Below are 25743 nucleotides of genomic sequence, written 5' to 3'. Positions count from 1 at the left end.
GGGGAATATAAGTATTTCTTTTTTGATGCCCCAATCTCATGATATCCCAGGCACCTTGATACCTTGATGGTACTTCTCTTCTGTCCAGTCATAATCCCACTCCCATACCTTTCTCTCTCTGAATACCCTATGTTCCAAAATAATTTCTTAATATTATCTCCTTAATTCTCTCCCCTGATGAAAACTCTCATTAAACTCTGTGTCCAAGGTAAAGCAGTTTATCCACATTAGGATGTGGACCATTGCTTTATGTACTTTCTCCATTGGGGAGGACTTTTCAGTCCTACATATATATGGAGAACGATCTAGGGGTATTGTTCCTTACTTGTTTTACATCTTTTCTGATTTTTTATATTTTCACTCTCACCCTAGTAAAGAGCTTCTACAGAATGGAAAAGATAACATATCTAATTGAAAAAAAGAGGTGAGGAGCTATAATTGGCATGAAGCTTTTTTGGCTCTTTTTTTGTTTGATGTTTTCCTTATTAAAGCTCAAATCTTCCTCTGTGATTTCAATTTGTTCTTCCTGATTACATCCTCTAGAGCAAAGTAGAACAAGTATAATCCTTTTTTATGTGAGAACTCTTTAATCCTTTTTTATGTGAGAACTCTTTAAAAACTTCAAAAAAAACTCAAAGATCTTACTGGATATGTGACTATGATTTTTAATTTCCGTATCTATAAAAATGGGATTATTGTTTGTATTCCCTGCCTTACAGGTTTGTTGCAAAAGAAGGGATTTATAATCTTAATAACTTTTCTGTTGTTAAACTAATTCACAGCATGATGATAATAATAACTAGAATTTATATAGTACTTTAGGCCTTACAAAGCATTTGAAACTACTATCTTATTTGATCCAAACCACAAATCTGGGTGGTAGTGCTATTACAAATCCCATTTTCTAGATGAGGAAAATGAGGTAAACTCAGGTTAAGTGACTCACTCAGAGTTTATAAGAGTTTATAAGAATCTGAAGCAGAATTTAAATCTAGGCCTTCCATGGCAAGTTTGATACTACATTTTTTTTTGTTTTTTTGTTTTTAGGTTTTTGCAAGGCAAATGGGGTTAAGTGGCTTGCCCAAGGCCACACAGGTAGATAAATTATTAAGTGTCTGAGACCAGATTTGAACCCAGGTATTCCTGACTCCAAGGCCGGTGCTTTATCCACTACGCCACCTAGCCACCCCTTAATACTACATTTGAAAGAGTTTATGTAATAGTTAACATTTATAAACCACTCTAAGATATGTAAAGCATTTTATAACTATTATCTCATTTAATCTTCATAAGAACCCTGTCAAATAGATGCTTGTATTCTTCTGATTCCATAGATGAAAAGTTTAGTCTAACAAATTCTGATAGTTTAATGGCCTAGGATTAGAAACTAAAATCTCTGTGATGGGATTTGAATTTATCATCCTGATTCCAAGCCCAGTCATTAAACTCAAGCCATTAAATCATCAGAATTAGAAAAGACTTCAAAGGTTATTAACTTGTACCTGAACAAGGATATTATCCACAACACAGCTTACAAGCAGTAATCTAGCTTTTGGATGAAGAACTGTAATGATGCAGAACTAACTAAATTCTGAGAACAGACCATTCCACTTTTAAACATCTAATTAGTTGGAAGTTCTTCCATATGTTGGTTGTCTCAAATACCTAATATTTATATAGTTTCAAAGCTTACAGAGTGCTTTACAAATATTTCATCTTAGCTTCAGAAAGATTCTGGAAAGTAGATATTATTATCCCTATTACAGATGTGGAAACTGAGGCATAAAGAGGTTAAGTGATTTGAGCTCTGGTCTTCCTGACTCCAGGTCCACCAGTTCATCCATTGTACCATCACCAATCACAAAAATAACATTCCATTTAGCTGAAATAAAAATGTGACTCTTTTCTTCCTCTGAACCCCTAATCATCTTCAAGGTCCAGACTTCTCCAAGAAATTTTCACTACTAGAGTCCTTGTTCATCTCCTGTTCTTTAAACTTCTTCATGAGCATGTACAGTTTGTATAAAATTTAAGAAGGCCTTTCCAGCTATATTCAGACATTTGCAGAGTCTATATAGAAGCAGAGCTGAATTCTTTTTATGAATAATTTTTCGGTCATGTTTGATTCTTCAGTAGCCCATTTGTGCTTTTCTCGACAAATATCCAGGTTTGTCTTTTCCTTTTTTTTAAAGTTCAATTTACAAATGAGGAAATTGAGAAAAATAGGGTGAAGTGACTTGCCCAGGTTTACACAGGTAGTATCTGAGGTCAAATTTGAAGTTCTGAGGATGTATCTTCTTAAATTCAGATGCAGCTCTCTATCCACTACCCCACTAGCTTGGGTTTTTAATGGCAAAAGTAGTAGTATTAGGAAAGAACTCTAGAGACATATTCAATCTTTATGTGAGATGCTTAAGAGAAACTTCTCACCAATAATCCAAAAGCATAATAGTCAGTAACTTCTTAATTATTACGCTCAGAGACTAATGATTTTCTTAGTTTCTGTCCTGAGTTCTGATGTCTGAAAGAAAAACCCTAAATGAATTCTAGTAGTTTGAAAATAGATCCACTCAAGCAAACCAGTGAGTTGTAGGAGGCATATTCAGCAGTTTCCTTCTTGCTTTTCCATACCCCAAGAAACCCTCCTCTCAAAAAACTAGTGTCAGAATCTGAAGTTTGGCTGCCCTCAATGAAGTTTACTTTTTTTTGGTGGGGGGAGGCAGGAAGGTGGATGCAGAAGGCAATTGGGTTAAGCAACTTACCCAGGGTCACACACAATGTCTGAGGTTGGATCTGAACTCAGGTCCTCCTGAATACAAGCCCAGTGCTCAATCCACTACACCACTCAGCTCCCCTTACACCAAACTAAGCTCTGAATGAAGTTTCAAATTCCAGCTCTGCCACTTACACATATGTGACCTTGGGAAAATCAGTTAACCTCAGGGCCTCAGTTTGCTCAGTAAATTAAGGGTGGAATCAAATGGCTTCTAAGTATTCTTCCAGTTGTCACCGATATCTATCTTCTATTGCAGTGAAGATAGGCTGCAAAGTGACAAGGCAAGCCCTATAATAGGGATCACATCAAGGGAAAAAATTGTTTTGTCTTCAGTTGAAAAACTGAATTTTGGAAGAGTGAGGGGCCACCCTCGGTACAAAAGTTGCCCATTTCTCAAAGCTGAAATTGGGTTCTAACACCTTTCCTGGTTTCTGAGTCTCAAGTTTTCAATTCAGACCTCACCTCACTATCTGATAAGATCAAATTCTGGACGAATCTTTGTATTTTTAAAAGCAAGAAGCTGATGGAAAAGCCCACTGACTCCCAAACGCCGCACCACCAAATACCACCACCCCACGGGATGGGGGACTTAGGTTGCTAGAGAATGATGAGTTCCAAAGAGGCTATTCCTGCCTAAAGGAGATAGGTCTCTCTTGGATTTAGAATTTAGAAGCTATGGACAGCTCCCCTGAGAACTAAGCAAGCTGGGAGACAACGGACTGTTGGACTACCTTTCTCCCTTGCTCTGTCCCCTTTCACGCCACCAGTCTAACCCTTTAGCTACTCTATGCCCTGACTTCCTATTCCCAGTTATCCAAGAGGAGTTAGGAGAGGTGGATGAAGCCACAGGCTAGCTGCGGCTTATGTTCCTCTGAAGTCAGAGAGCTGAAAAGAAACCATTCTGGGACCCAGTCCAACTGCAACTCATCCCCAACATTGCTCCCCTTCTATCGCCCTTCCGCCCTCCCCAATTGTGACAAAGAAGACTTCAGCAGGGTTGGGGCGGACTAAATGATGAAGAAGGGGAAAAAAAAATAAAAGCTGCGTTTTTCTTTTCTCCCTCCTGATGTATTCTTAAGGGAACAAAGAAGGGAGTTCGAGTGAGAGGACAGCTCCAGGAGACTGGAGAGATGGAGAAGTAAGAGAGGGGAGGGGGGCTGGCGAAAGGGAATCTGGAAGGAGGGAAAGGGAGGGGGACAAGAGAGAGAAAATAAGACGCCAAGGAAGAGAGCATATTGTCATGCAACAGTGGGTACGGGCGAAGCAAATCAAAGGCGAGCGGGCTCGGGATTGGAAGCAGCTTTAAGTGGGTGACAGCCGCTCGCTATTTAGGCAGAGTCTGTGGCAGCCGAGAAGCGCGCCTCTGCTCCGGCTGCCACAGTCTCGGGAGCCTTGGCCCCCGGCGCTGCGGGCACAGTCACAGTCCCTGCCAACCTCCTCCCTTTCTCCGACTGCCCAGCTGAGGACTTCACCTCTGGCCCACAGCAGGAGCTGCAGCGGCATCTCTCTCCGTCTCCTCCTCGTTCTTCTCTCCTGGCACCTGCAGTCCGCCCATTGATGGGCCATCTGTCAGGATGAACGGCCCCCCGACGCTGACGCCCGGGATGGAGGAAGGAATCCTTGGGTTTGGGACCGACTGGCCCAGGGCCCCCAATGTCAGCCGCTCCCCTGGGAGCAAGGGCGGGGAGGAAGAGGAGGAAAGAGGGGCAGGAGGAGAGGCTGGAATGATCGTTATTCAGTCCATCTACGCCCTGGTGTGCCTGGTGGGGCTGGTGGGTAATGCCTTAGTTATCTTCGTCATTCTACGCTACGCTAAGATGAAGACAGCCACCAATATCTACCTGTTGAATCTGGCCATCGCTGACGAGCTCTTCATGCTCAGCGTGCCCTTTGTGGCCTCCTCTGCCGCCCTCCGCCACTGGCCCTTTGGCTCTGCCCTCTGCAGGACCGTGCTGAGCGTCGACGGCCTCAATATGTTCACCAGTGTCTTCTGCCTGACTGTGCTAAGTGTAGACCGCTATATCGCTGTGGTGCATCCCCTGAGAGCTGCCACCTATCGAAGACCCAGCGTGGCCAAGCTTATCAATGGAGGCGTGTGGCTGGCTTCCCTGTTAGTCACTCTGCCCATTACCATCTTTGCCGACACCAAGCCCACTAGAGGTGGCCAAGCCGTGGCCTGCAACCTGCATTGGCCTCATCCAGCCTGGTCTGCTGTCTTTGTAGTCTACACCTTCCTCTTGGGTTTCCTCCTTCCTGTCCTGGCCATTGGCCTCTGTTATCTGCTTATTGTGGGCAAGATGAGAGCAGTGGCCCTCCGGGCCGGCTGGCAGCAGAGGCGCCGATCAGAGAAGAAGATCACCAGACTGGTGCTCATGGTGGTAGCTGTCTTTGTCCTTTGCTGGATGCCCTTTTATGTGGTTCAGCTTCTGAACCTCTTCGTGCCTAGCCTGGACGCCACTGCCAACCACGTGTCCCTCATCCTCAGCTATGCCAACAGTTGTGCAAATCCCATTCTATATGGCTTTCTTTCAGACAACTTCCGGCGTTCCTTCCAGAGGGTGCTCTGCCTTCGCTGTTGTCTCCTAGATGCTGCTTCCGCCGCGGAGGAAGAACCTTTGGACTACTACGCTACTGCCCTCAAGAGCAAAGGGGGTGGCTGCATGTGCCCAACTCTACCCTGCCAGCAAGAGCCTGTGCACCCAGAACCCTGTGGCAAGCATGGAACCCTTACCAGAACCACCACCTTTTAAAGAGCAAACTCCCACTTCTTAGTCCCACATGTTACCCAGTCCCAAATCCTATAGGGACCATCATCTTCAGAGGCGATTCTCATCATTTCTCACCAAACTATCTCCTCCTCGAATATCCCCTCAAGAATCTTGATCTTCTTCAGGGACCAGTTTTTCCAAGAAGATCATCTCCTTTCCAGGCGGACATTATCTTGCTTGTGTATAGTTCTCCAGGACACCTGCACCCCATCAAGCTAATCCTTTCCTCTCCCCAGAACTACAGTTTGCTAAAGGACCTCTCCTTGGGGTAGGACTCACTCAGTGCATGGACCATGACAATTACCATTCCTGAGCCCTTAGAGTTTGATTTGGGTTTTTGCAATTTTATTGGGGAGGGAGCTGGGAAGGGGGAATGAGGGAGTCCTGTCTGTCATTTGTTTCTCCAGCTTTCCTTTAGAAAAAAAATAGAAAAGACAGTCAGGAGTCAGAAAGGGTCCTGACCCCAGATTCTGTCCTCAAAATAGGAACACTTCCCTTTTCTATAGGTTATTTCTTTCTTGTTGTAATTGAGGTGCAGTGTGAACTGTGTACAGAAAAAAAAAAGCATCCAGTGTCTCAGAACACTCTTTTTGCTTCTTGTTTTTAGATCTGTATTGCCAAGTAATATTTATTTACAGTAGCCTAGGATGCTATCTTGTTCACTTCTAGCCTTGACATATAGTAGCATAATAAGTAATATCTGCATCACATCAAGTCAGTAACAGGTTCTTTGTGAGTAGAACCAAGTTTGAAGATATGAATTGTGGTGCTTAATGTAAGGCACAACATCTGGCCAATAATTAAAAAAAAACAATAGAGAGGATAAAACTTCACCCAGGACTTGTGCTGCCATTTATTTACCAGTGTCCTTTTAGTGTGGGAGTTTGCCATTCTTTTGGGGGGTATACATTTGCAATACTACTAAGAGAGAGTAGCAGTGGGAATGGAAGGGAAAAAAATCAAATAGAAAAAAGCATTGTTTTTAAGAAGAGATGTAAATGTGTAAATGTTTATCCTTTCCTCTTTTTTTTAAGGTCCAATGAACCATTAGAAAAGATGTGCATAATAAACCATGACTCTAGTCTGAGGTCTAAAAATATATAAATTCTTTCCTGCTAGCTAAATGATGACTGGTTCTTACAATGGAAAAAGGACAATTTGTGAGAAGTTTCATTTCTGCTCACTGTCAGATGAAGAGAAGGCATTGTACAATCTCTTTAATAATTGTTCCTTATCTTAGAAATCCTAATAAAACTGTTATTGAGTATGCCTTAATGCCCATGGTGGATGAGGGTGGGATGAGGTCTTTTTAAAGGAAGTAAAGCAACAATTCCATATTCAAAATAATTAAGCAATGAAGGAATGGTGTTATATATATTAGGAGTAGAGTAGAAAATGAGATCTGTTTAGATATAAGATTTAGAGTTGCAAGGAATCTTAGAAATCTTCTTCAATTAACAGAGAAGAAAGCAATTTGAAAGATTAAATCATTTCCCTAAGTTCATACAGTTAATAAGTATTAGGTGAGGATTAGGACCCAGGTCCTATGACTCAAAACTCAGTGGTCTTTCTAGTACTGTCCTTTCTTGGGGATGTATTAATATATTCCAAGATGCTATTTCTTGATTTGTAATTGAGATTTCAAAGGAAATATTGGTCCTCTGAAAGTGGGATTCTACTGTAAAAGATTTGTGCCTTCCAACCTTTTTCTGACATAAACTCAGAAGATGTCAGTGTCTTTGAGGTAGGTGGCAAGTCAGAAGATCTCCATGGGAACAGAGGAGCTCAACTGAGGGTGTTATATGCTTTTCCATGAAGCAATGACAGGACTATTTAATCTGATTCAACAAATATGCATGGGTTCCACTCAGTGAAAAAAGTACTATGTTCAGTACCAAGGACAGACTGATCCCATACACACACACACACACACACACACACACACACACACAGACATACACACATTGCTAGAGTTCCTTCTCTCAAGGTACCAGCATTTCAACTCCCAGGCTACCTCTCAATTATTTCAGTGGAGTGTGAGACAGACAAATCCCTGATTAGCATGGGACAAAGAAAAAGGGATTTTTGCCAGAATTAAGTGTATACTTATCTCTTGACTGTATTTTGCCAACAAATCTCTCCTGATTCTATTGTAGACATTAACCCTTTGAAAATATTAAAATGAGAGTTTTTTAATTCAATATGATTGTTTATATAAAATTTATACCTTTGCTTGGCTTAATTTGTACACATTTCCCCTAAGTCAACTCTCAATTATTGGCAAATCTTTGTGACTTTGAGTCTGTGGACCTCAGTTTTCTCTTCTGTAAAATGAAGATTAATGGATCTCTAAGACCATTTTCAGGTGTTCTAGTTTAAAATTTTATCTGTTTAAAGAAATTATCCATGATATGTCTAACTTTCTTTCATTCCCCTCTTTCCAACCTCACCCCAACCCAACTCACACATACCCTTCTCTACTGTTTACTTAGGTTTCAGAATGCTAAAGGGCAGCCCCCTGCAGAGGGGTGTTAAAAGAAATGCCACATGAACAAGCAAGTTGCCAGATGCCAGACCATTACCCTTCACAAGCTACTGTCTTCCCATATGTTCCTCCCACTCCAATAATCCATATTCTGACATGCTTCATTGTATGACATGTTTAATTTTTGCTAATGAAAAGTTTACTTGAGAATATTTTGTAATAGAATGACAAAGATTTATAATTTCATTAGTGTAATGAACTCCCAGTGGGGAAATTCTGTACACAGATAGGGGAAAACTATTTATCATTTTAAAGAGTTGCCTGGGATAACAGAGAGATTAAGTGATGTGTTTAAACAGTTTAGTATAAATCAAGAGGCCTAGCTTGAATCTAGGTCTTCCTGCTTTTCTCAGTATATCATTCTGTCGATGACACTGATGGTGAAAGTCTTATTGGAGATGGAAGATACCTGAAGTCTTTCTCTAATCCAATCCCTTTATTTTCCTGTTGAGGAGTCTGAGAGCTGGGAGATCCCAACAAGTTCACACAGGTTGGCAGGACAAGTTGGAATTTGGACTCCATTCTCCTAATCCCTAGTTTAATGCTCTTTCCTCCCCTTCCAAAGGCATGTAATCTCAGGAAACTGGAAGTAAGCCTTTGGTATTTATTGACCTCCTGTAGCCATGGCATCACAGGATGAGGCTCTGGGAGGTGTTGTTTAAATGGCAGGCATTTGAAGGGAGTGAAAAGATAAATAGCCTTGGGGTGAAGGGGTTAAGTCATGGCTATGGTTAGAGATTGGAGTAGAATGCTGGGCCCTTGCCCTGGCTTGGGTGGGGACTTTGACTTTAGCTTCATATCACAGAACACTTTCCAGGAGCTCCAATCTCCCATAAGACACAATCTCTGCAATTTTCTTTCTCTGATAAGACATGATCAGGCATGAGCCAAGTATTGACAACACATATCTTCAGCTGCCAAAGACCAGGGTAATGTGCTGCTTCTTTTTGTAAGAAAGAGACTTTGGATTTGATTGAATATAAAATAGAGTACTTATTTTAGGGGGGTATTTTTGTTTTGTTTTTTAGGTTTTTGCAAGGCAAATGGGGTTAAGTGGCTTGCCCAGGGCCACACAGCTAAGTAATTATTAAGTGTCTGAGACCAGATTCGAACCCAGGTACTCCTGACTCCAAGGCTGGTGCTTTATCCACTACACCACCTAGCCACCCCGAGTACTTATTTTTAAAAGAAAAATACTGATTAGCTTTTATAATTAACTCAACGTGAGAGAATAAGAAACAAAGCACTTAAAGATTGTTAACATTTTATTCATTGCTTGTTAGAAATATACATTTAATACTGAACTCCACTCCTCCAATAAATCAAGTGAATCACTCTAAGTGGAATCCTCCCCCCAATTTTGTGGCTGTTTCAAATTTGTGAGGCTTAATAACTCAGAATCAGTTCAAACTTGGACAATGTTTTAGTCATCACTGTTGTGAAGTCCTTTTTGTTTAATTATATTTTAAGTTTTCTGTATCTATCTGTCTCCTCTAAGTGTTTAAACAAAAACACAACTTTCTTAGAACTTCTCTGGGGGTAGAAACACTTTAAGTGTATATATGTACACTCAAAGGGAAGTAGGGGCAGCTGTCAGGTAAATTCCAGGGCTTGGAGTAAGGTAAATCTAATTTCAAATAGTCTCAGAGACTCAATTAACTGTGTGACCTTGGGCAACTCACCTAACCCTATTTGCCTCAGTTTTCTTATCTGGAAAATGAAATGGCAAACTACTGCACCTTTGCCAAATGAGATCACAAAGAGATCACAACTGAACATCTAGGGAGTTACAGAACTCTCTAGTCAAATTAAGATCACTAGTGTCTTCAAATAGTCTTAGTAGTGTAATGGACAGAATTAATGCTGTGATAGCCCATCAGTATTTAAGATTTAAATGCCCTGAATTCAACAAATAATTATGTAACTCTTCTGTGTTTGCATACATAGCAGGCCCGAGGACTTTGTGTCCCCAAAGTAGAGATCGTAGAAAAAGAGTGAGGTAATCATGACTCTTACTTTACCAAGAAGTTCTGAGTGTCAGTCCTTTGGATCCAAAGCCCTACTTCCATTTCTCTGTCTCAAAAGGGTAGCTGGCCCAGCAGCTCAAGGATAAGTTCCTCTGTGTGTGTGTGTGTGTGTGTGTGTGTGTGTGTGTGTGTGTGTGTGTGTGTGTGTCCACACACAAGTGTGTGTGATAATTGTAGACATATGTTTGAAGTGGAACCAATAGATGCCAGAAAAAAATCCATTGCATTCAAACACCATTTTTGGTATATTTTTTCCATTTTGACTTGCATTTGTTTAGAGGAAGATCTGACTTGAATCACAAGTGATAAAGACAGTGTTATCAAATTTAATTTTTAGAGCAGACAAAAATAGGGAGGGCAACTAAAAATGGCAGTCTTCTTTGACTACATCCTCTTTTTAAGTCTCTCTCTATCCCAGTATTTATATTTATCCAACCTCTTTGACTTCCCTCTCATGTATCTTATTTCTCTTCCTTATAACTTCTCACTTTTTTCCCTTTTGTAGCTTTCCTTCTCTTTCCCTTCTCCTCTTCCCTACAGGTGCCCATTAGCATTTCACTGAGAAGGTTTTTCAAATAGGTGCTGGATTCAGTGAGTAAATCTTAATTCTTCCCATTCATTTTAAATTTGTTTTTTGTAACTTGGTAAGTTGAATATTTCATATTACTCTTAATAAAAAGACATACACATTATATTAGATGTGTATATAGATATATATGTATACAGATATACAATATATTATCATGTATTAATTAAGTTGCAATTTACATACAGGAAGTCCATGATTGATTCCCAGCCCCCAACCTCACCCCTGAATCAGTAATCCTCAACAAAAGTAAAAAAGGTATAGATAATATTTGGGTGGCTGTTTGGGGAAATTTGTAGGGGGAAAATACAAAACAGCTGATTAATAAACATTTTTTCACTTTTCTGCTAGCTTTTTAAAAATAATTTTTGATGTAGCTTGAATTACTGTCTTTGTTCTTCTTTTTTATTTTAGATTTTTGCAAGGCAAATGGGGTTAAGTAGCTTGCCCAAGGCCACACAGCTAGGTAATTATTAAGTGTCTGAGGCTGGATTTGATCTCAGGTACCCCTGACTCCAGGGCCAGTGCTCTATCCACTGAGCTACCTAGCTGCCCCATTCTGCTTTCTTAGGAGAGAACTGCTTCTTTCCATCCTTATACTTTTAGAAATTATTCAATTTAAAATCACCATTGCTATTTCATATCCATAGCTTTCACATATATTCTCTATTTTCTGGCTGGTGCACTCCCTGGGTGAATGTCAGAAGGTAAGAGTCTTGTGAGCCGTGATAGTTTTGAGACAGTAAAAATATGCATGAATAAATCAGATTACAGTTTCTAATGGCTACTTATATTCAATTACTTTATAAGAAATGGGATGAAATTGCAACCTTAGAAGAAAAGAAAGCTGGGGAAGCTAGGTGGCACAGTGGACAGAGCAATTGCCTTGGAGACAGGAAGACCTCAGTTCAAATCCAACCTCAGACACTTAGACTTATTTAGCTGTGTGACCTTGGGCAAGTCATTTAACCCCATTTCCTTGTGCAAAAAAAGGAAAAGAAATTCTTACTTTTGTGAAAAATAAATTCTTACTTTTGTGAAAAATAACTTTTCTATTAAAAAAAACTCTCAAATATCAGAAACTCCTTTTGATTTTAAAATAGACTTCCGGGCAGCTTTGTGGTTAAAATTAGAAGCTTAAAGTCAGGCAAGATTTTTGTTCAAATGCAATTCAATTCAACTAATACTTATGAAGCTTCCCTGGTACTGGGCAAGTTGCTGATACAGAATCATCAATGAAACAATGCTTGTCCTCAAGGAGTTTACATTCTGCTAGAGAAATAGAATATCTACATAGATAAATAAACACAAAACTGTATAAATTAAATCAAAATAATTTCAAAAGGAGAAGAGAATATTACTAACTCTAAAGAGATTAGAAAAATCTTCCTTAAGAATTGGTTCCTAAATTTCAGTTTGAAAGAACCTACCAATTCCAAGTCACAAGAGAAAGCTATCACTTAGAAAAGGGCATGATCTTCCAAAATATCTAAGCAAAATCATGAAAAAATGTAATAACATGTACAGGGAAATGGTGAATTGGTCAGTTGAAAGGAATAGAGTCCTTGCAGGAGAGTAAAGTAAAAGAAGACTTAAAATGTAGGTTGAATTGAGCATTTTGTATTTAATCTTATAGACAAGGAGGGAAAAATAAAATAACCAGATGCCTCCAAAGTATCTGCAAAAACAAAAAAGATTTTTGAAATGATATGTTATATAATAAAACAAATAACTGCTTACCTCTTGAGTTATGAGGAAGCTGATTCATGGAAATTTAAAGGGGAGCATTTTGACTGAATCTTGATGAAAACTAGGGATTTTGAGGAATGGAGAAAGAGACAGGTCATTCCAACAATAGCCAATGAAGACATGGAGGTAGAAAATAGAGTTCTGTGCATGTGGAAGAGTAAGTAGGTTAGATTGACTAGAATGTAAAGATTGTGAGAGATATTAATATATTAATGGAACCTGAAACACAAATATGTAGTAGTTTGAGAAGCGCTTTCCCTTTAACATGCCAAAGAGAATAGTTTATATTTGCTTCTAGAGGTCCATTATAGAAAGCAACAGTTAAATTTATTTTTAGTTTTTTCCTGAAAAAGGGAATGACATGATCAGATCTGCAAGTTAGGAACATGACTTCGGTGACTCTCTGAATATTATTATCCTCAAAATTAGTCATATCCCATGGCCACAGAGGACTCTCTGAAGATGTCAAATAAAGGATTACAAACAAAAATAATTATACTACCCATATAGTGCTCTAAGGTTTACAAAATGCCTGAGATATATTATTTCATTTGATTTTCATGGAAACCTTTTTGTTGTAAATACTTTAGGCATCCACCATTATATAGATGAGGATAACCATTGGTTCAGAGAAATTATATGATGCCCATGGTAATAACTAACAAATACATATAGAACATAATTACCATAAGTACCCTTGATTGCATGGATATGCAATTAGATCTTAATTTTCTCCCTTGTTGAAGAGACAAAGATAATCACAAATGGAAATAATTCTGAATAACTGACATTTGTTTCAGCAATGTTTGTATTTATATTTATAATTGCTGCTCTCTAGAAAATAAAAATATTCCATTTTTAAAATAACACCACAGAGGAAATCTTTTTTAAGAGGTTAAAAATCATACTTTCCCCCCATCTGCCCTTCTCATGATAACTTTAATCTATTTTTCACATAACGTCTGGGAATAGGCAGCCTCACCTTTTAGAAAAGTATAGGACATTAGATTAAAGCAGAGCTGGCTCCACTCTGTTAGGTTTTTTTTATTTATATTACCATCAATGAATATTTATTGAGTGTCTGCTGTGAGCAAGGCACTAATACAATATATATATTAAGGATACAAGGTAGTAGAAAGCACAAATAATTTTTCTCAAGGAAATTAAATCTATTATATATGGAGGTAAAGATCAAGAACAAAGGAATGAGTATTTATTTACTACATACTATGCTCTAGGTGAGTAGATAGGTGGCCCAGTGGATGGAATACTAGGCTTGGAATTATGAAGATACATCTTCATGAGTTCAAATCTGACCTGACACTTACTAGTTGTGTGACCCTGAGCAAATCACTTAACCCTATTGGCCTCAGTTTCCTCATTTGTAAAATGAACTGGAAAAGGAAATGGCAAACCAATCTAGATTTTTTTGCCAAGAAAACCCCATATGAGGTCATGAAGAATAACACACAACTAAATGATTGAACAACAATTGTTCCAGGTACTGTACTGAGTGTTTTATAAATACCAACTCATTTGATCCTCACATCAATCCTAGGAGATAAGGGATTTTCTTAGCTCCCATTTGCAAATGAAGAAAGCAAGGCAGAGAAAGGTAAAATGATTTGCCCACCATCATATAGCTAGCAAGTATCTGATTCAGATTTGAATTTAGACATTTCTGATTTCAGCCTAAGATTGAAAAACAATGTTTCTGCTTACTTCAACTAAAGTCTTAGTTCTGAATATAATCTAAAATATAATTGAAACAAACTATTAGGGGAAAGTATTAATGAAGAATGAAAATAACCTTTGGTCCAATATTTAAATTATAACAGATAGAGAACTTGCTGCCAAGGGGAATACAGTTCATTAAACTCTACATTTTTATAAAAAAAAATCTATTTTGTGATCTTGTAAGACCAAAGAAATGCTTGGAAATGAGAAGAAATTAGCCACATGTCCCACGTGGAATTATTTTCCAATTTCCAAATTTTGAGAATTGGTGGTTCCCATTTGTTATCTATCATATCCAGTTGCTATGTTGGTATTCTAATAGTTATTATTTAATGTTCAGCAGGATACTTTTTGTTTTCTTTCACAGTTTCCTTTTTCAATTTAGTTAAGATCCAATATTAGAAAACATTATTTAGTTCTCTTCTGAAAGGAAATCAATTAGCTTATATTTGAAATGGTTGATCAAAAAACAACAACAAAAAAAGGAAGACTCTACACAAAACAAAAACATCAGGGAGGGGAGGGATGTTCTAGAAAGAGAAAAGGTAGCTAAGTGGTGCTTTTTTCCCTTTTATTTTAAAGGTATCTAAAATATGTCAAGTGATGTTTTAAAATCTGATCGTAAATTTTATTTTTTAATTCACACCTAAGGAAGGTAGGGGTGGAAAAAAGTAAACCTTATACTAAAGTATTTTATTTCTCCAAAGAAAAGCAAATATATTATTCTAATCCTAGTTACATGCTTTTTAAAAAAAAATCAAGGTAAATTGTAATTTTTTATCCTATCTAATTCATATATATGGGGGCAAATGAGAACTGGTAAATGAGAATTCACAGATATTTTACAGCTACTACTATAGTTCACAGACTCTCCTGCTAACTAGAACAAGTCTTTACTCACTATCTCTTCTGCCTTCTTATTTGTTCTGGGGGGAAGTATTTTTAAAATTAAGCTAACTTTCAAATTAGAGATAATCAGAATATTGAACTTTAAAATAACTGCTTCCTCTGGAAATACTATATTCGCTCATTTATTTTGACCCACAGCTTCAAGTCAACAAGGATTTTTTAAAGAGTCTATAATATGGCAGGCAGTTTGCTCAGCCCTGGGTGGTTGAGACCCTTGTCTTTTTAGAAAGTATGCTTTGCTTTTGACAGACCTCTTAGGGGTTGCTCAGTTTTCCTAAGTAAAATATCTGAAAACTAGATAAGAGCTGTAGAAGAGGTTTGATTTGTGGTTAATTAAAACTGTTTCCTGGTAATAAGTGGGAAAGGGAAAGAAACTTCTAACTTATCCCAATTAATGTAATTACAGAAGATACAAGTCAAAGGAGATGACATGCAAAACAATGTACTATATAAATGCTTATCGTAGTTATTGTTATTATTATTATTATTATTATTATCATCATCATCATCATCCATCAAAAGTGTAAACTATGCTTAAACAAATCCTAAACCAATTTGAGAGGAATTAAGTGAAGATTAATATAATATTTTATATAGAATTTGTATTGATTATATATATATAATTATATATATGTATGAGAAATATACAAGGGATTTCTTGTATTCTCTGAAAGATCAGACCCATTTATGAACCTAAGTATAAACAGCTAGTGGAAATAGAAGTTGAATGAGTGGGCACAGAGGGCATGAGTCACAAGTAGAAATCTTCTTTGTTACTCTCCAAAACTTTTCTATAGTTCTTTTCATATCTGAGCCAAAGTCTACCTTGATAACCCTGCATTCATAGAATTGTTGGTAGCTAAACAGAAATATGGATGAGACATTTGGAGTTGTTTGCTTGTTTGTTTTTAATGATTTGATCTATATGACTGATACTAGTAATACGTAAAAACTCACTGTAGATCTTGGATAACAAAGACAGATTTTTGGCCTGAATCTCAACCTTGATCCCAAATTCAGAACTTAACCTTGTGGTTGTGATTGATTCTATACAAAGTATCTTTTGAAAAACAAGGTCTTGGAAGAACATTTTGCATAAGGTAATATAATCTCTGCCAGGAAAGATGTCATTTATACATTCATATATTTGATCATTTAGCAAATAATTTTGGAAACCCAATGAAATTCTATGTAATTTCTACTCCTAGAAGTGGCCAGAATAACTCTAGATAATACTTTCATTCAGCAGTCTCTTAAAATATTAGGCTTTCAGAAATGTCATTTTCCTTATAAAATAAAATAACTGTCTTAATTTATTAGAGCTTTTTTCCTATCTGGGGGTCACCCTAAGGTTCAGTTCTGATTATCTCACTAACTAACGGTCTGACCTAGGGCAAATCATTTCACCTTTGGTCCTTACAATTTTCTATAAAATGAAAGGTAAATTTATATGATCTCTAAGTTCCATAAAGCCTAAATCCTATGATAACTAGGCTAGAGAAATTACATCACAAGATAGAACTTGGGGAATGATATGAACCTATGAAATATGTTAGTTATCCTTCACTATTTTATATCCAAATCTATTGTCTCTGACTTTTAAAATATTATCCTTAAAGTGCAAATGTCAAAGGTGAAAGTGACATGAAATGAGAAGATAAAAAAATGAAAACAAAAATAAGGGATATGAAAGCAATGATGATAAAAAAAATAAAATACTTTTATTCTAATGAATTTTAAAAGCTTTCATAGTACAATATATTTTTTGTAAAATTTTTAAAAATATATGTATGTTTATATACATTTTATCCATATATATATATATATACATATGAAAATATGTATATACATATAATTCTTGTGAAATGATCTTCATGTAAAGACCCTGGACACTACTTAGGGGCAACCCACATTCAGATCAAGAAATACTCTGGGCCCAATGACTGTTGGTTGTGAAACCTGTCCTGGATTCTCCTTAGTCTTTGAGTTATTACCCATGACTGACTGAATTGTCACTTTAATCAAAAGACCTTTATCATGCTGAGTGGTTGTTATCAAACTTTTTTGATAGCTCAAATCAAACATCCCTGCAGGAGAGGGCAAAATTCTATAATTAGAAATGGAAGAATACACTTTAAAATGATGTCTCTGTCCCTACTTTTACTTAACTTTTGGGGTACTGCATTGGAAAATTCCTTCCACCAACATATACATTATCAATGGCTTAATAAATAAGTCCTAGAGAACTGTTCAGGCTCATAATGGTTAATTATACTCTCCAGGATCATCTCCAGTTAGTATCAGAAGTGAGATTTGAATCTAGGTTTTACCTGAGTCTAGGCCCCACACTCTTCTATGCTAAGCTACCCATCACATTACTAGTCCTTAAAGTCTGCAAACCTTGATGAGAGAAAATAATAACGATAGCATACATGATTATAGAAATAATTCATTTTCAAAGTGCTTTCAAATAAAGCGAGATGTGAAGTGGGCCCTTTAAGAACTATTATCCTTATTTTTCAGAAGATACTACTGAGGCTCAGAGAATGCTGAGACCTCCCTAAAGTTACTCAATCAACAGACATCAGAGTCAGGTCTAGAAGGAAAGGGTTTTGTTTTTTATTGACTCTTTGTTCATTGTTCTTTTTATTAGAGCTGTGGTTCTTGGACATTTTTTGTTCCAGGGCCCAAAAGTCTAGAATCTTGTAGGTATATACAACTGAATAGTTAAGTTCTATAGAATTCAAGGCACATCCAGAGAAATTTACCTATGAGCTATAAAGTAGTTTGGACTGGTAAATGTTTAACAAGGGACTAACTAGAAGGAAGAAAATATGCAGAACACTTTTAAGTTTAATTTGTATTAAAAACATTTTCTCTATCACTTTCTTAAATCTAAGTAATCCACTAAACAATAAATCAAGGCCTGATTTATAGTGTTTGCTGATTTCTGAGGTTTAAGTGCTCCCATTGAAAATGTAACCATCTGCACTTTTTAACAGAGCTGGATCCATCCAGGAAGCCAAATTCTTTGAAAACTATTACCCTACAAGAATGACAACTTAAGTGTTTTTCTCTGATGTACAACCTTTCAATGATCCCTGAGAGGAAAGGGAGGGGAATGCTACCCTGTGTCTGGCAATGACCCAAATCAATCTCATTTTATTTTATATGACATATAATATTATTTTGCTATCACCTTTTTGAATATATCTATATCTATAATACTATATTATATATAATACCTATATTGCTATTGCTAATAGTTTCTTTAGTATAATGCCCTGAAATACTATATTAGCTCAACTGGTATTGCTTTACTTAAAACCTCAGACTGATTTTATCCAGTTCTAAAAATCAGTTGAACATGGCAACATTCAGTCAGTTATTTAGATACTTAAAAAGTATCTGGATAGTTGATTAAGTGTTTCAATTTCCACCTAAAGTTCTTCTGTAATGTCTTTAAGACCTATCAAAACGCTAAGAGTTAGGTCAACTAACTGGCAAAGGGCAGAGGGAGCCCTGGAGAGAAGGCATTTTTATTTTTAAATGCAGATTCTATAAAAAGAATTATTAATAAGCTCTTGGAATTTGATTGAGGTTTTTATTTGAATAGGGGACTCTAGAATGAGGCACTCAAAAAAAGTTCTTTTGACACAATGCATGGCCATTCATCAAATTGATGCCTACTTTTTCCTTAGTTACTATAGCAGAGTTGGCTAAAATTTATTCCAGGGGGTATGGAAAATATTGGTTTTGAAATATATCAGATGTATCCACCATCTAGCTATAATTTCTTATACTCTCTGCCAAATAATCTTTTCACACAGTAATTAAAAATTTATGTGTATATTGCCTTATGATTTAAGAATAACTATAGTCACATGTGCTGCATGCATAGGAAGTGTTGAATTTTTCCTATGTTTTGTGACAGAACAGAGACAGCTTTTTCTTTTTTAGGTTGCAAATTTCCCACTTGGAAAGAATCTTTGAAAGAAAATGAAGATGTTATAACTGTGTTACACCATAGGATGTGTTGCTCACTAAGGCATGCTCTCTTGTGTTCTGTCTTACCATCTGTAAGCAGCACACAAGAAACACATTGAAAATAAAAATAAATAGATTTTTGAAAAACATAAAACAAATAAATGATCCAAGATCATGTTATCAGAAACAGTTGCAAAACTTTTATTTTCTACAAGTGAAATCAGGAGCCAGACTTTTGCCTGTACTCTTTTTTTTATTTCCAATAAATAAATAACTATTTACAAATGTGCCAAGTTTACAAAACAGTAGAGAAAAACTTTACTGTAAAAAAGGTACTTTGCACAACACATTTGCTCTTTTTCAAAAGCTGAAAAACAACTTAATCAAGCTAGCTTAACCGGACCAAAAAACATTCTCCATCCTGGCATAGCAGTCTCAAGTTATGTGTACCTGGTCATTTCTATAAGAAAAAAAAAGCCTAGCATATAAAACTTTCTCACCTTCTTTAAAATAAAGCCCTAGACTTATTATTTCTTCCTTAATGAACCCTGTTTGAGGATTTCCAGAGATTTAGAAGCTGGGTCTACAGAGGAAATTTGAAATGGATAAGTATAGGTCTTCTGGGAGGCTGCCCAATGAAGGCTTTCATTTTTGGTGTTCTAGGCTTTCCCTGACTTCCTCCCCCTCCCCCTCCTTAAAAATTCTTTCTGTCAACAGCAGATGCTAGTAGTTTCTTTGTCAATATTTTTAACCTGTTGACAAAAACTCTTAGCTCTGACTTTCCCTCCACAGAGATATATATATACAATAAAAATGGGTCATTCAGCCCCAACTATCCTGAGCCCAAATCCAGCACTGATCCTCTTCTTCCCTACATTCTCACATCAGTTTTATCATGTTAGAGCAACCCTCTCAACATTTTCACCATCATAGTAAGGCAAAAGGTAAGCTGCAAAGAAAATCAAACAATAATGTCGACTTTCTAATTCAGTCCCACATCAGAATCCTAAAACAAGATAAATGCAGTGAGATTTCAATTTATTTCTGTTCCAACCCAGCAAAGTGACTTATTACCTTGTGCATATTAACTTTACTGGATCTATGCTGTCCATGTCAATCCACTATTTGAGTAACAGTTTAAAAGAATTGGTAAGAAAAAAAATGTCTCTTTTCCCCCTGTGATTATTTATTTATTTTGCCCAAGACTTAGAGCAATAAAAGTAGGGTTCTTATGAAAAGAAGGAAAGGCATCCTGTTTGAAGACTGAATGTGTTGAGGTAAAAGTTATCCCAGCTCTCAGTAGGTGAGGGAGGGTTGGTAAAGACAGGGAATATTTGAATAAATGGGAGTCTTGAGTTCACAGTTGTGAGAGCTACAGATTAGATAAATTCAGAGAAGACTTAAAGTCATGATGAAGGAGATTTTTTTTTGAATATACTAAATGGAACACTCTCTCTTGTTTGAAATCCCCTAGAGAGACCTTTCTTACAAAAAAAGTGAAAGTAAGAAACAGAAAAGGACAGCAGAGTATCTTAGATAACTAAAAAAATAAATATTCTTATCAGCATCAAGAATTCCAAACTCATCCCAATCCAACCAAACATGGCAGATTTGGGGTTATAGACAGTAAGAGTACAGTTCTGAAGCCTGTGAAGGGTGGTCAGAAGTCATTTGTTCATCTATATTAACACCTTACAGTCTTCCCCACTTGATGACCACAAGGTTCATCATGTTATGACTCTTTACCATTTACTCCCTAAACGTGGCTGCCATAAACGCACTGATACCTTTACATCTGGGAAAGAAGTTTCTGGCAATAATGTTTCCCCTAATCTGAAAAAAAAATAGTTAAGGTGCTGTGTGTCGGGGGAGTAATGTGGCAGAGAGAGCAGAAGACTGAGAGTGGGGAGGAAAAGGGAATAAATCGTTATTAATGCCATCCAACTCATCCGTGTCCACTCAGCTCCCCTCAGCTGTGCATTGGGCCTGAAGCTGTCCTTGGGCCCTGGGTCCTGGGCGCTGGAGAGGAGCTTAAGCCAGACCTTTTATAGTTTCTGAGGGACCGACTCCGTGCGCACCTGCTGCAAGACCTCTTCCTTGGCGGGGCCTGCGCATTTGTAATCCAGAGCAGCCCGGGCTGCGCACTGCTTTTTCCTCAGGTGGCAGACAGTGGCAAGGAGCACTGTGACAATGGATAGGATGCTGATGGCGATGCCAATGAGTACGACCGAATGGACTGGCCCTTCCGTGGGTGGGGTCGTGGGGGTGCCTGGAAGCTCTGCGGATGGGGACTCTCCAGAACCATCTTCAGAAACGAGGTTGATGTCTATTAAAATGCACTCCTGGCCTGTGCCGCTGAGCGTGTACTTGGGCCCGCAGATGCATCGGAAGCTGCCCGGCAGGTTGACGCATTCCCCACCTGGGCACTCCCCCGACTCGCATTCATCTATGTCACTGCATATCTGGTTCTCATCTAAAATGTAGCCCTCCGGACACTTGCAGTCCTCTGAATTGTAGGGGTTGCATTTGGCCGGGCATTCGGTGCTGTTGCAGAACAGCATACACCTGTCGGGCTGCTCAGGAACCGGCACGAAGCCCTCTTGGCAGGTACAGCGGTAGGTGCCCCCCTCCAGGGGCACACACCTGTGCTCGCACTTGATCCCGAAGCAGGGATCGAGGACCTCGGTACACTCCCCGTCTAGGAGCTCGAAGCCCGGGTGACACTGGCATTTGAAGGCGCCCTGCGTGTTCACGCACTTCTGCGGGCAAGGATTAGGATTCAGGGCGCAGTCGTCGACGTCTACGCAGCTGTGGCCGTCTTCGGCCAGATAGTATCCCTCGGAACAGAGGCAGGTGTAGCCGTCGGGGGCGTCGGGGCTTTTCTGGCAGTGCTGCTGACAGTGGTCATGGGTGCACGAGACGTCCTCAGGCTGGCAGGAGCGCAGGTCGGCCTTGGAAAGGCTCCCTTGTGAGCAGAAGCACGCGGGGGTGCCGCCAGCCTGGCTGCAACCCTGCCAGCAGCCGCCCTTCTCCACCCGGCAGTCCCAGGGGCCCAAGCTTTCCTGGACCCAGCGCGGGGTCTCCTCCACCATCTTACAAACGAGGTCCAAGCCTAGAGGCTCCACCGAGGCGCGGCTGTCGAGGGGCAACGCCTGGAAGTCAGCTCCCCTCCCCCCGAAAGGGGTGCTGTAGAAGACGTTGACACTGAGACTGGGCTCCAGGGTGAGGGGCTTGCAGGAACCCGGGTAGTTATACTCGCAGAGGAAGCCCTCGATGGCCATGTCACAGGAATGCTCCTCCCAGACCAGTTCCGTGGAGCCCGAGGCAGAATCCCCCGAGACCGCGACACACCGGTGGCCGCAGAGGGCGCCACGGCCGCTGTACCTCCACTTACTATAGCTGGTGCTGTTGTCCCCGGTGACCCAACGGAACCCACGCAGCTGGCCCTCCCGCTCGTGGCTGCAGTCCTGCCCAAGCTGCAGCCCGATCCAGAGGCGGGCATCGCGGGGTGGGACGTCGGGGGCTCCCTGAGCCAGCAGAGAGATGACGTCCGCGGCCACGGAGGAGCGGACCGTCATCAAGTGGCCCCCGAGCTGCTGGCAGGCCTGGTTCGCCCCAGTGAACAGCTCTGGCTTCCAAAAGACGGCATAGCAATCGTCTTCGATGCACTGGCTGCCGGCGGGCTGCGGCCCCTGCCCGGCCGGGAGCCCCGACTCAGCCTGGCTCAGAACGGAGAGGAGCGGGAACAGTAAAGGCAGCATTCTCCCGGGCCGGCGGTCGGGGAGGAAGGAGAGGGGGAGGTGGAGCAGAGACCCACTGCGATTTCTCCCCCCCTCCCGGCTTCTGGTGTCTGGCCCCGAGGTGCCCTGGGCTCGAAAGGGAGAGCTGGCTTCTGGTGGAGACTGTCTCCGCTAGGCAGTGACCAGCCGATCCCAGCCGAGGGGAGTTTCTGTCACGCCTGAAAGTTGATGCCCAAGTTTTTATAAGTGCTCAGCCCTCCCTTGCAATTCGGGAAAGGAAGGAAGTGCCTGGTGGGACGGGCTGATGCTGCATTCTCCGATTATTGTGTTCCCAAAACGCTGCGATCACCTCGCTCTATGAGTAAAGTACAGTCATAGAAACTGCTGAGGGCTGTGGAGGCCAGAGGGTGGATTGGGTGGGGTGGGGTAAGCGGGGCGTGTGGGGGCCAGGGTGGAGGGCAGAGACAAGCAGTACAGAGTCAACAACATAACGGTCTCCATCTCCCAGACAATCAGAGCCCACTCCAAAGGGCAATGCCTGCGGATATTTTCCCGTTAAAAAAAAAAAAGAAACAAAACATACGAGCACTGCTTTTTATTCTTAAGTTGTTGATGAGGTTACTCCACGGCGCATCCAGAATTCCTGAGTGGGGGACTTTAGTGGAGAAAATAGCCTAGCAAATCGACCCCACCCCACCTCAAGGTTGAATGAAGGAATCCTGGGGACTCTGAACAGGGGTGCAAGGCAGAGTGTGATGAAAGAAATTTTCTGTGGTTATAAAAAAAAGAAAGAGAAAGGGATTTAAGTTAATTGCAGTGACTGAGTTTGGGAGGCAATTGCCCAAGGTGGGGAACTTCTGTCACCCTTTGGGGGCATCAATTAGCACCCCAGCTTAAGGAGCTTGTTCCTTTGGGGGGTGAAATTTAAAGAATTTGCTTAATCATCAAGGCTCCAAAAGTTTTAATGACAGCATATATTTCAGTAAAAATTGTTTGCTCCTCTCAGAACTTTGAAGAAAAGATCTTTCACAGCCATTTGCAGTGTCTACGGTAGGCTGCCCACAATGTTGGGGATCCTCAGAAGTATAAGAGAAGGGATCCTTTATCTTGAAGGGTTTATAGTCTGGCCCTGGAATCCAGGAGAGCGGTGTCCGGCTTATAGATTAATCAGACAACGACCATTTCGGTGCCAGCACGGGGTAACCCCCCCCCCCAAAAAAAGCAAACAGATTCCTTGCTCTCAAGGAGCTCACATTCTAATGGGAGAAGAAAATATGCAAGCGTGTCTGTGTGTGTGTGTGTGTGTGTGTGTGTGTGTGTGTGTGTCTGTAGAGAGAGACAGAGAGGTTGATTTACATACACACACGAGTTTCAGAGGATTCAATATTTCGACTGATTGATTGAACCAACCAACAACCAATGACTAGCAGCCACAGGTCAAGTGAATAATGCAGATAAATACGGTGGGGGTGGGGCATGAGGTGACTGATTTGCTGAAAAGCTTTTCACTGAAAGCTTCACGGCAATGATGAACTGACTTGGTTTTCATCCTTCTAACTTTAGCGAACCCACAATTCTTTGCAAGGTATAGGCCTAAACAACAGTAAAAACTAAAAGAGGAAAAAAGTTGCGTAGAGGATATTTTTCTTTGTGGTGACTCCTGCTCTGTGCTAGTCCACTTCGAAGCAACACGAGGGGGCGCTGTTGAACTCTACCAAATGCCCTCAAGGCAAATTGTTGGGGAGGACGCCTTCTCGAGTTTGCACCCCGCCTGGCTCCACAGTTTTGGTGAGCATCCGACCCTGAACAGGGGGAACAGACAGATCTGTGGAAGTCAGTTCTTAGGCTTGCTGTGTAGGCGTTTTGCTATAATCCTACCTCCAGGTCAAGCTGGTGAAGCAATCTTAGAATTTAAATAAAACTTTTAGGCGAAAAGAAGAGCTCCCTCACATGAAAAACGAAAGCAGTGATGCGCAGAGCTTTGGAGGTACAGCTCCTTGACTTTGAGAGGTTTGGGGGTGGAGTTGGGAAGACTGGTCCTTGGAGCCGATTAGAACCTAATTTAGGCACTCATTATGAATCAGGAAGCAGAAATATGAAAGGTGTCCGGGATGGGGAGAAGTGATTTTTGCCTCCCTACAGTCTATTTTAATTCCACCCCCTCCAAAGGTTGATTCACATTCAAAAAATTCAGAGTCCCGGGCAACAAAGCAACGCCTCACCCAGAGCCCTAAAGTGATTTCTTCGTCTCTCAGGTCCCCCAGATTCGAGAAATTTGCATGGACTTCCTAGGAACAGAATGCAGGTCTCCTGTACCTGTTGACTCTTCTGGAGAAACTGCGTGAAACTGTCTATAATCGGCTCCAGTTCCAGGCCACTGCACCCCGAATCTGAGCATAGGTTATGCTAGGGTCCAAGATAGCTAGCATTTAAACAGGAATTTTACATATTTACTTATTGCATCCTCACAACAATTTTGGGAGTAGGTGCTACTATTCCTACCATTTTACAGATAAGGAAATAGGTTGACATGGGCAGAGTCGCACAACTAATAAATATCCGAGGCTGGATTCGGGCACTTCTTCCTTACCCAAGATCCAATACTCTATTCACTGTGCCACCAGTTGCCTCCTAAAGAACTAACAAACGGAGGAGTGGCAAAGTATCGATCTCTAGTCTAATGATCTGCCCAGATGGAGGTGGTGCAGATCTCTGGTAAGTAGGTGCCGATCCCTCTTTTCCTCCCCGCCCCCACCAAATCTCCGAGGTTGGGTAGGGTAAGGAGCAGCATAGTAGGTACTGTGACTCAGAGGGAGTATCCTGGACCACCCCCTCCCCTGACAATGAGGAAAGGTCACCCCTCTCCACCCACAGACTATCGGGAACTGAGCATGCCGTTTGGGAAAGAGACCCCAGGAA

At 40.2% G+C, this 25743-nt stretch overlaps 2 protein-coding genes across 2 annotated transcripts; one reads left to right on the top strand and one right to left on the bottom strand.

Moving 5' to 3' along the window:
* The first annotated feature begins 4350 nt into the window (after positions 1-4350).
* Positions 4351-5558, top strand: SSTR4 (somatostatin receptor 4). Its single transcript, XM_074225626.1, has one exon. It carries the CDS (start codon positions 4351-4353, stop codon positions 5524-5526), a length of 1176 nt encoding a protein of 391 aa, XP_074081727.1. The 3' UTR covers positions 5527-5558.
* Positions 5559-20901: 15343 nt separating this feature from the next.
* On the bottom strand, positions 20902-23202 carry THBD (thrombomodulin). The gene has a single exon (XM_074209329.1). The coding sequence runs from the start codon at positions 22843-22845 to the stop codon at positions 21130-21132; it is 1716 nt and encodes a 571-aa protein (XP_074065430.1). The 5' UTR covers positions 22846-23202; the 3' UTR covers positions 20902-21129.
* Positions 23203-25743: the final 2541 nt, after the last annotated feature.

Source organism: Macrotis lagotis, chromosome 1, assembly GCF_037893015.1.
Source record: "Macrotis lagotis isolate mMagLag1 chromosome 1, bilby.v1.9.chrom.fasta, whole genome shotgun sequence".
NCBI classification, from domain to species: Eukaryota; Metazoa; Chordata; class Mammalia; order Peramelemorphia; family Peramelidae; genus Macrotis; species Macrotis lagotis.
This window is presented reverse-complemented; position numbering and strand designations above follow the sequence as displayed.

Excerpts from the sequence above, each read along its gene's own strand:
- SSTR4 (XM_074225626.1), top strand. The coding sequence starts at position 4,351 with ATGAACGGCCCCCCGACGCTGACGCCCGGGATGGAGGAAGGAATCCTT.
- THBD (XM_074209329.1), bottom strand. The coding sequence starts at position 22,845 with ATGCTGCCTTTACTGTTCCCGCTCCTCTCCGTTCTGAGCCAGGCTGAG.